This window comes from Ochotona curzoniae, unplaced genomic scaffold, assembly GCF_017591425.1.
Source record: "Ochotona curzoniae isolate NIBS_2020 unplaced genomic scaffold, NIBS_Ocur_1.0 contig_2210, whole genome shotgun sequence".
Classification (NCBI taxonomy): Eukaryota; Metazoa; Chordata; class Mammalia; order Lagomorpha; family Ochotonidae; genus Ochotona; species Ochotona curzoniae.
The window spans coordinates 38,747,206-38,758,026 of record NW_024465369.1 but is presented as its reverse complement, the minus strand read 5'-3'; the positions used below and the strand labels follow the sequence as shown (position 1 = coordinate 38,758,026).

Below are 10,821 nucleotides of genomic sequence, written 5' to 3'. Positions count from 1 at the left end.
TTTTACAATATAGGAAAAATGCACATTTAAAAATGAAACAATTCTTCCCTTTCTTTTAATGTTTCATTTCTTTAGAAAAACCAAGTCCACCTGAAAAACTTGGAGTAACGAATGTATCCAGAGATAGTGTTTCCCTGATGTGGCTGAAGCCCGAACACGATGGTGGAAGCAGAATTGTTCATTATGTTGTGGAAGCACTGGAAAAAGGACAGAAAAACTGGGTGAAATGTGCAGTGGTAAAGTCAACCCATTACATTGTCTCTGGCCTGAGGGAGAACTCAGAATACTTTTTCCGAGTATCTGCAGAAAATCAAGCTGGCCTAAGTGACCCAAGAGAGTTCCTGCTTCCTGTGCTTGTTAAGGAACAGCTGGGTATGTCTGATCTTACAGAGAGGCCTATTTATTTGCACTGATTTAAGTTCACTTTTAGAAAGTCTTTTTTACATTCATTTTCCATATTCTTCATATTTCAGAACCACCTGAAATTGACATGAAGAATTTCCCAAGTCACACTGTATATGTTAGAGCTGGTTCAAACCTTAAAGTTGACATTCCAATTTCTGGAAAACCATTGCCCAAAGTGACCTTATCAAGAGACGGAATCCCACTGAAGGCAACCATGAGATTCAATACTGAAATTACTGCTGAGAACCTGACTATCAATCTCAAAGAAAGTGTTGCCGGTGACGCTGGAAGATATGAGATCACTGCTGCCAATTCCAGTGGTACCACCAAAGCTTTCATTAACATTGTCGTGCTGGACAGGCCTGGTCCTCCAACTGGCCCTGTTGCTATCAGTGATGTAACTGAAGAAAGCGTGACTCTCAAATGGGAGCCCCCTAAGTACGACGGTGGAAGTCAGGTTACCAACTACATTGTACTCAAGAGAGAAACAAGTACAGCTGTCTGGACTGAAGTGTCTGCAACGGTAGCAAGAACCACGATTAAAATCATGAAGCTGACCACAGGAGAAGAATACCAATTCCGCATCAAGGCAGAAAATCGCTTTGGCATCAGTGACCACATAGATTCAGCTTGTGTGGTTGTCAAACTACCATATAGTAAGCTGTCAAGTTTCTCAAAGATCTAAGATATTCATTTACCATAAGTATTTTAAATGTTTGTATTAATTATGGAATTTTTTTTCTCTTGCTTAGCAACACCTGGACCCCCATCTACACCATGGGTCTCTCATGTTACTCGAGAAAGCATCACAGTGGGCTGGCATGAACCAGTGTCCAATGGAGGCAATGCAGTGATAGGTTATCACCTGGAAATGAAAGACAGAAACAGTATCTTATGGCAAAAAGCCAATAAAATGATTATCCGAACAACTCACTTCAAAGTTACAACAATCAGTGCTGGGCTTATTTACGAATTCAGGGTATATGCAGAAAATGCCGCAGGTATTGGGAAACCCAGCCATGCTTCTGAACCAGTCTTGGCCATTGATGCCTGTGGTATGTATTTGTTATCAGACAGTCAGTTTTAATCATTTAAAATTGCAAATCTTAGTTCTGCAAAGCAAAATAAACTGACAAATATCCTGCTAATGTGTTTCCTCTTATTACCACAGAACCACCAAGAAATGTTCGTATCACAGATATTTCAAAGAACTCCGTCAGCCTTTCATGGCAACAACCAGCTTTCGATGGAGGAAGCAAGATTACAGGCTACATTGTGGAGAGACGCGATCTTCCAGATGGCAGATGGACTAAGGCCAGCTTCACCAATGTTATTGAGACTCAATTTGTTGTCTCCGGCTTGACGCAGAATTCTCAATATGAATTCCGTGTCTTTGCTAGGAATGCTGTTGGTTCCATCAGCAATCCATCTGAGGTTGTGGGCCCCATTACATGCATAGATTCTTATGGTAAGCACTTTTTAGCACTTTGAATCCCAACAGCTACTTAACTCTATATCTTCTCTGTACTTTCCACATTTACCGTGTACCTAAATGAGGTATTTAGAAAGAATGATGAGCTAGCTGGGAGAGAAAAGAAAACTTAATCTCTCTTAACATCTTGACTTAGCCATAGAAATTAATCAGAGATTTGTACTAAAGGATTGCTAAGGGTCTTTCCAACTCCAAACTTTTATGAATCTTTGATTATACATGTGGTACTTTCATTATATTTCAAATTATCAAAGTTGGAAGTTAAAAGTAGGATTGAATCCCTAGAGAATATTGCTCTTAAGTGACAGACTAAACACTGACCTTGATTATGATAGCATTAGCAGTAGCTACCAAGTTCTAGAAATGTTCATGAATTCACTCCTTTAGTTCTAACAGCCCTAAGGCTAGTGCAGTGTTCAGAAGAGAAATTAAGATTTAGAATACTTAAATAACTTTCCCAGGGTGAAGCTGCTCATTAGTGATGAAGTAGAGGTTCAGAGAGCCCCTAAAACCCTCCCTCTCTACATTACTGTTGGTTCAAAATGCATGTCTATGACCATTCTGGGAAGTGGGTAACGTGTTCAACTCAATCATGGTTGAAAGAGCAAATATCATGAGTTAGGTACTCTGACTTTTTATTGGTAAATTTCCCACTGTTAAGGAAGAAATCCAGCCACTCGAATGACTGGGGAAAACATACACTCCCATTCTGCTGAGAATTCTAATGCTGCTTCTTGTGGATCAGCTTTTGTGGCCCCTGAATCAGTATTCATGAGACTGTGAAGCAAATCAAATTTAGCTCTATTTCTCAGTAGTACGTAGCAGCCTGATAGAAAATCTGCTGAGTGCAGAACTCTGCGAATAGAGAATTCAGTTACCGAGGGTCTGATTTGAACTACTCAGTGCTTGGATATCAGAAAACTGGGAAGGCAAAGAAGAATAAGAGGTGGCTAGAGAAAAAGAAGAGATGCTATAGTTGGGGAAAGTGCAAATACAGCATATTCTCTGATGTTCTCACTACCATATTCCATTTCATCACTGAAACAAAATACTTTAATAGGCTCTAGAAGACATTTAAAGGACATTCCATGTGCAACTGGAACAAAGTCCCTAGGAGTACAGAGCTTATTCATGATCTTTCTTCCACATGTGAGATAGAAAGAGGATTTGTAAAATATAAGTGTATAAAATATTAGATAAACAGTATTAGAATTGCTGTGTGTGTGTATGTGTGCATGACTAATAAGAACCAATGATCTTATTTGGATGTTATTGCAACAATGATTTTTTTCATCCTTATAATATTCTAAATATCACTCATCCTCATTTCTTGCAGGTGGACCGGTAATTGATTTGCCTCTGGAATACACAGAAGTTGTTAAATACAGAGCAGGTACCTCTGTGAAATTGAGAGCTGGCATTTCTGGCAAGCCTGAACCTACAATTGAGTGGTACAAAGATGATAAAGAATTACAAACCAATGCACTGGTATGTGTGGAAAATACCACTGACCTTGCATGTATACTCATCAAAGATGCCACTCGCCTCAACAGTGGAAGCTATGAATTAAAACTAAGGAATGCCATGGGATCAGCCTCGGCCACCATCAGAGTACAAATCCTTGGTAGGTGCTGTATACACAGCAATGTCATCTTTGGTTTGCATAAAACCTAGAATTTCATATTAATAGGCTTCTGAAGAAAGCTAACATATTATTTCACTTTATCTCAGATAAACCAGGACCTCCAGGTGGACCAATTGAATTTAAGACGGTCACTGCTGAAAAGATAACCCTTCTCTGGCGACCTCCAGCTGATGATGGCGGTGCAAAAATCACTCACTACATCATAGAAAAGCGTGAGACCAGCCGTGTTGTTTGGTCTATGGTGTCTGAAAATTTGGAAGAGTGCATCATTACAACCACCAAGATTATCAAAGGAAATGAATACATCTTCCGAGTCCGGGCTGTGAACAAATACGGAATTGGCGAGCCATTGGAATCGGAACCAGTTGTAGCCAAAAATGCCTTTGGTAAGTGTGATTCCATAGGAAAACTGCAACAAAAAATATAGACACTTCAAAAAATACAGATTATTCTTTCCTTACTGTGCCTTATTAAAATGATTTTCTTTTGTATCATATATTATCATCCTTTTCATAAAATGAAAAACATGAACACAATAAATGAAATGGATAATAATGGATAGAATTTGTCAGTAATGTTAAGCCTTTGGACTCATTTTCCTTGCCTTTCTAAACAGTTACACCTGGACCACCAAGCACACCAGAGGTGACAAAGATCACCAAGAATTCCATGACTGTTGTCTGGAGCAGACCAATTGCAGATGGTGGTAGTGAAATAAGTGGATATTTCCTCGAAAGACGGGACAAGAAGAGCCTAGGATGGTTTAAAGTGCTAAAGGAGACAATCCGTGACACCAGACAGAAAGTGACAGGACTCACAGAAAACAGTGACTATCAATACCGAGTCTGTGCCATAAATGCTGCTGGTCATGGTCCATTTTCTGAACCATCAGACTTCTATAAAGCTGCTGATCCTATTGGTAAGGGCTCACATATACTGAACCTCATCTCTGTTTGCTTTAGTGTGACTCAAATATACATGATTGTATAATTGCTACATTGTTCACGGCCATTCTAGATCCTCCAGGACCACCTGCTAAGATCAGAATTGCCGATTCAACGAAATCATCAATCACATTGGCCTGGAGTAAACCTGTCTATGATGGGGGCAGTGCTGTCACTGGATATGTCATCCAGATGAGACAAGGAGAAGAAGAGGAATGGACTACCGTGTCGACCAAAGGAGAAGTCAGAACTACGGAATATGTGGTATCTAACCTCACACCTGGAGTCAACTACTACTTCCAGGTATCTGCAGTGAACTGTGCAGGACAAGGAGAACCTATAGAAATGACTGAGCCTGCACAAGCTAAAGATATCCTGGGTATGTACCTACTGATCTATTTCAAGTTTTCTAGTGGAGAACTTTCAGGGAATCACTCTTCACCTTGCTATGTAAAATTCACTGTGTGCATTTTGTGTCTACAGAGGAACCAGAGATTGACCTAGATGTGGCTCTCCGAACCTCTATTATTGCTAAAGCTGGTGAAGATGTGCATGTCTTGATTCCCTTTAAAGGCAGACCTACACCTACTGTCACATGGAGAAAAGATGAGAAGAATCTTGGTACTGATGCCAGATACAACATTCAAAACACCGATTCATCTTCATTACTCATTATTCCTCAAGTTACTCGCAATGATACAGGAAAATATATCTTAACAATAGAAAATGGAGTTGGTCAGCCCAAGTCTTCGTCTGTGAGTGTTAAAGTGCTTGATACACCAGCTGCCTGCCAGAAACTACAGATTAAACATGTTTCTCAAGGCACAGTCACTTTGTTCTGGGATCCTCCTCTCATCGATGGGGGATCTCCCATAATTAATTACATCATAGAAAAGAGAGATGCTACTAAGAGAACATGGTCTTCCGTGTCACACAAGTGTTCCAGTACATCCTTCAAGGTCTTAGATTTGTCAGAGAAGACTCCATTCTTCTTTAGAGTGCTTGCAGAAAATGAAATTGGAATTGGAGAACCCTGTGAAACTACAGAGCCAGTGAAGGCTGCAGAAGTACCAGCTCCCATTCGAGATCTCGCAATGAAAGATTCCACAAAGACATCTGTTACCTTGAGCTGGACCAAACCGGACTTTGATGGCGGCAGTGTCATCACAGACTATGTTGTGGAAAGAAAAGGCAAAGGTGAACAAACATGGTCACATGCTGGCATAAGTAAAACATGTGAAATTGAGATTGGACAGCTTAAAGAACAATCAGTGCTGGAATTCAGAGTATCTGCCAGAAATGAAAAAGGAATGAGTGATGGTGTCACAATTGGGCCCCTTACAGTCAAAGAACTTGTAATTACACCTGAAGTTGATCTGTCAGAAATCCCTGGTGCACAAATTGCTGTGAGAATTGGGCATAACGTACATCTTGAATTACCTTATAAAGGAAAACCCAAACCATCCATCAGTTGGCTGAAAGATGGTTTGCCGTTGAAAGAAAGTGAGTATGTCCGTTTCAGCAAAACTGAAAACAAAATCACATTGAATATTAAGAACGTCAAGAAGGAGCATGGAGGAAAATACACTGTTATCCTTGATAATGCAATTTGTAGAAACTCATTCCCCATTACTATCATCACTCTTGGCCCACCATCGAAACCCAGAGGACCCATTCGATTTGATGAAATCAAGGCCGACAGTGCCATCATGTCATGGGATGTGCCTGAAGATGACGGAGGAGGAGAGATCACTTGCTACAGCATTGAGAAGCGGGAAACTTCACAAACTAACTGGAAGATGGTGTGTTCAAGCGTTGCCAGGACAACTTTCAAAGTTCCTAATCTGGTCAAAGATGCTGAATACCAGTTTAGAGTAAGGGCAGAAAACAGATATGGAGTCAGCGAACCACTTGTCTCTACCATTATTGTGGCAAAACACCAGTTCAGGATTCCAGGCCCCCCAGGAAAACCGGTTATATATAACGTGACATCCGATGGCATGTCGCTAACTTGGGATGCACCAGTTTACGATGGTGGTTCAGAAGTTACTGGATTCCATGTTGAAAAGAAAGAAAGAAATAGCATCCTCTGGCAGAGAATTAACATGTCACCCATATCTGGAAGAGAATACAGAGCTACTGGACTGATTGAAGGCCTGGATTACCAATTCCGTGTATATGCTGAAAACTCAGCTGGCCTAAGCTCACCTAGTGACCCAAGCAAATTTACCTTAGCCGTTTCCCCAGTAGGTAAGTGATTGTTACTCAAATGTATCTAAATTGACAAGTGAGAATAAAATCAAATACTGCTTTTCTTCCCTGCATTCTTTCTTTCTTATCTTCTTATCACTAGAAAACAGATCATCTAAAGAGAGGGAAGTAAACATTTGGAAACATAGTTGAAAGTAATAGCTATGAGTGTGGTAAATTTATTTATCCTTCTCCCACTGATAGAACTGAGAGCTGGCTACAAGCATAAGGATGCATTTAACTATCTTATAACTTTTTAGATCCACCTGGAACTCCAGACTACATTGATGTCACCCGGGAAACCATAACACTTAAATGGAACCCGCCCTTGCGTGATGGAGGCAGTAAGATTGTGGCCTACAGCATTGAGAAACGGCAAGGGGAGGATCGCTGGGTTAGATGCAACTTTACTGACGTCAGTGAGTGTCAATACACAGTCACAGGCCTTAGTCCTGGGGACCGATACGAGTTCAGAATAATTGCAAGGAATGCTGTTGGAACCATAAGCCCGCCCTCACAGTCTTCCGGCATTATTATGACAAGAGATGAAAATGGTAAGCATTTGCAACTGATTTCCAGAGTGACTAAAGATGTTCACATTTTAAAAAAAAGTTTTTGGCCCCTCTTCTGTAAAATGGGAATAGAATACAGCCTATACAGGTTGCTATGTGTATAAATTATTTTTTATATGAAGAATGGAAGAAAACATAATAGGCATCTATCTTTTGACAATGTCTATTATTTCACTCCATTCTTGGATAAAGAGCTTGTTACAAATCAGGTTACAGATTTGTAATTTTAGCCATTTATAATAAATGCAGAAAAAGGCCTTGAAGAATAACTGTGCATCTCTAGAGAAGTTATTCAATTATATATCCAACAATTTAATCATCCCCTTGCTTAAATGCAGTTTAAAGCTTCTTGCAGAATGTGTTTGATTATGCAACACAATTAGAAACTAAATGATCTGTAACTGTAGCTTATCTCCTTACAAAACACAAAATTAATGCGACAGACATGAGAAAAAATAACCTAACAATGAGCAACTGTTTAACCTCACACTCCAAATTTTCCATTAGCAAACCTACTTTCAAGACAGACTTTGATAGCAGAATGCAAGTCCTTACCACTCCAGATTTTGTATATAGCACTGAGGAAAGATATGTTTATGTAAAGCGTTATTAAGCCAAATTAACACACTCTTCTTTTATAGTTCCACCAACGGTAGAATTCGGTCCTGAATATTTCGATGGTGTCACTATTAAGTCTGGAGAGAGCCTGAGACTCAGAGCTTTGGTACAAGGACGGCCAATCCCTCGGGTAACTTGGTTCAAAGATGGAGTAGAAATCGAAAAGAGAATGAATATGGAAATTACAGATGTGCTTGGATCCACCAGCCTCTTTGTCAGAGATGCCACCCGGGACCATCGTGGTGTATATACAGTGGAAGCCAAGAATGTATCTGGCTCCACAAAAGCAGACATTACTGTGAAAGTACAAGGTATTTTTAAAACAGATTATTAACAGTACAATTTATGGGACTTGGATGAGACATGTCTTAACTGTGTTCTAATGGACATGAAAAAGGAAACTGACTCAGGAAATGTTTCTTACAGATACACCAGGAAAGGTGGTTGGGCCAATCAGATTCACCAACATTACTGGCGAGAAGATGACGCTGTGGTGGGATGCTCCTCTCAATGATGGCTGTGCACCCATCACTCACTACATCATTGAAAAACGGGAAACCAGCAGACTTGCTTGGGCACTCATCGAGGATAAATGCGAGGCTCTCAGCTACACTGCCATTAAGCTAATAAGTGGCAATGAATACCAGTTCCGTGTTTCTGCTGTTAACAAGTTTGGTGTCGGCAGGCCACTTGATTCTGATCCAGTCATTGCTCAAATACAATACAGTAAGTTTCCATCTTTGTCAAACGATCCTATCCATACAATTTACAAGAAAATGCGGCTAACTGTTTTGGGTAATTTTTTTTCCTTATTTAATATTTTATAGCTGTTCCTGATGCCCCTGGCACTCCAGAACCCAGCAATGTCACCGGCAATAGCATCACCTTGACCTGGGCAAGGCCAGAATCAGACGGTGGCAATGAAATTCAACATTATATCCTTGAAAGGAGAGAAAAGAAGAGCACCCGATGGGTAAAAGTGATCAGCAAGCGACCAATCTCAGAGACCAGATACAAGGTCACAGGTTTGACAGAAGGCAATGAGTATGAATTCCATGTCATGGCTGAAAATGCTGCAGGAGTAGGACCTCCAAGTGACATCTCAAGGCTCATTAAATGCAGAGAACCTGTGAGTCCACCAAGTGCTCCTTCAGTGGTCAAAGTGACAGACACATCAAAAACAACTGTGAGTTTAGAATGGGCCAAGCCAGTCTTTGATGGTGGCATGGAAATAATTGGATACATTATAGAAATGTGCAAAGCTGACTTAGGTGACTGGCACAAGGTGAATGCAGAGGCATGTGTGAAGACAAGATACACAGTCACTGATCTACAGGCAGGTGAAGAATACAAGTTCCGAGTGAGTGCCATCAACAGTGCTGGCAAAGGAGACAGCTGTGAAGTGACTGGTGCGATTAAAGCTGTTGACCGATTAACAGCTCCCGAGTTAGACATCGATGCAAATTTCAAGCAGACTCATATTGTAAGAGCTGGGGCAAGTATTCGCCTCTTCATTGCCTACCAGGGCAGACCTACTCCTACAGCTGTGTGGAGCAAGCCAGACTCCAACCTTAGTATCCGGGCTGATATCCACACAACAGACTCATTCAGTACCCTCACTGTGGAAAACTGCAACAGAAATGATGCAGGGAAATATACCTTTACTGTGGAAAACAACAGTGGTAGTAAGTCAATCACATTCACCGTCAAGGTACTAGACACTCCAGGCCCACCTGGTCCTATCACCTTCAAGGATGTGACTCGGGGATCTGCTACACTGCTGTGGGATGCCCCTCTCCTTGATGGTGGTGCCCGAATCCATCACTACGTGGTAGAGAAACGAGAAGCAAGTCGCCGCAGCTGGCAGACTGTCAGTGAGAAATGCACTCGTCAGATCCTCAAGGTCGGGGACCTAGCAGAAGGTGTCCCATACTACTTCCGTGTTTCTGCAGAAAATGAGTATGGCATTGGTGAACCATATGAAATGCCAGAACCCATCATCGCCACAGAACAGCCTGCTCCACCTAGGAGACTTGATGTCATCGACACAAGCAAATCCTCTGCTGTCTTGGCTTGGCTTAAACCTGACCACGATGGAGGCAGCCGGATCACTGGCTACCTGCTTGAAATGAGACAAAAGGGATCTGACTTCTGGGTGGAAGCTGGTCACACCAAACAACTAACTTTCACAGTGGAACGCCTTGTTGAGAACACTGAATATGAATTCCGTGTGAAGGCCAAGAACGATGCTGGCTACAGTGAACCCAGGGAAGCATTCTCTTCTGTCATCATCAAAGAGCCTCAAATTGAGCCTACTGCTGACCTCACAGGAATAACCAATCAGCTCATCACTTGCAAAGCAGGAAGCCCATTTACCATTGATGTCCCAATCAGTGGTCGTCCTGCACCCAAAGTGACATGGAAACTGGAAGAAATGAGACTGAAAGAGACAGACCGATTGAGCATCACAACAACTAAAGATAGAACCACTCTGACTGTCAAGGACAGCATGAGAGGTGACTCTGGAAGATACTTCTTGACCCTGGAAAACACAGCTGGTGTGAAAACATTTACCATCACTGTGGTGGTCATTGGAAGGCCTGGCCCAGTAACTGGCCCCATTGAGGTCTCATCTATCTCAGCCGAATCATGTGTCCTGTCATGGTCTGAACCTAAAGATGATGGTGGCACCGACATTACTAATTACATAGTTGAGAAGCGTGAGTCAGGGACAACTGCATGGCAGCTTGTCAATTCCAGTATCAAGCGCACTCAGATTAAAGTCACTCATCTCACAAAGTACATGGAATATTCTTTCCGTGTCAGTTCAGAGAATAGATTTGGTGTCAGCAAGCCTGTAGAATCAGCACCAATAGTTGCAGAGCATCCATTTGG

At 41.5% G+C, this 10,821-nt stretch overlaps 1 protein-coding gene across 5 annotated transcripts in view; it reads left to right on the top strand.

Annotated features, from left to right (window-relative positions):
* The window catches only part of TTN (titin), a 262,852-nt gene that overhangs the window by 230,806 nt on the left and 21,225 nt on the right, over positions 1 to 10,821 (top strand). For all 5 annotated transcript variants that reach the window (XM_040971803.1, XM_040971802.1, XM_040971801.1 and 2 more), the window contains 13 exons: positions 76 to 372; positions 474 to 1,061; positions 1,158 to 1,460; positions 1,577 to 1,873; positions 3,234 to 3,521; positions 3,629 to 3,928; positions 4,159 to 4,461; positions 4,560 to 4,865; positions 4,970 to 6,736; positions 6,997 to 7,290; positions 7,950 to 8,237; positions 8,353 to 8,652; positions 8,754 to 10,820. In XM_040971803.1, coding sequence (XP_040827737.1) covers positions 76 to 372; positions 474 to 1,061; positions 1,158 to 1,460; positions 1,577 to 1,873; positions 3,234 to 3,521; positions 3,629 to 3,928; positions 4,159 to 4,461; positions 4,560 to 4,865; positions 4,970 to 6,736; positions 6,997 to 7,290; positions 7,950 to 8,237; positions 8,353 to 8,652; positions 8,754 to 10,820 — 7,398 coding nt within the window. The remainder of the gene's footprint in view (positions 1 to 75; positions 373 to 473; positions 1,062 to 1,157; positions 1,461 to 1,576; positions 1,874 to 3,233; positions 3,522 to 3,628; positions 3,929 to 4,158; positions 4,462 to 4,559; positions 4,866 to 4,969; positions 6,737 to 6,996; positions 7,291 to 7,949; positions 8,238 to 8,352; positions 8,653 to 8,753; position 10,821) is intronic.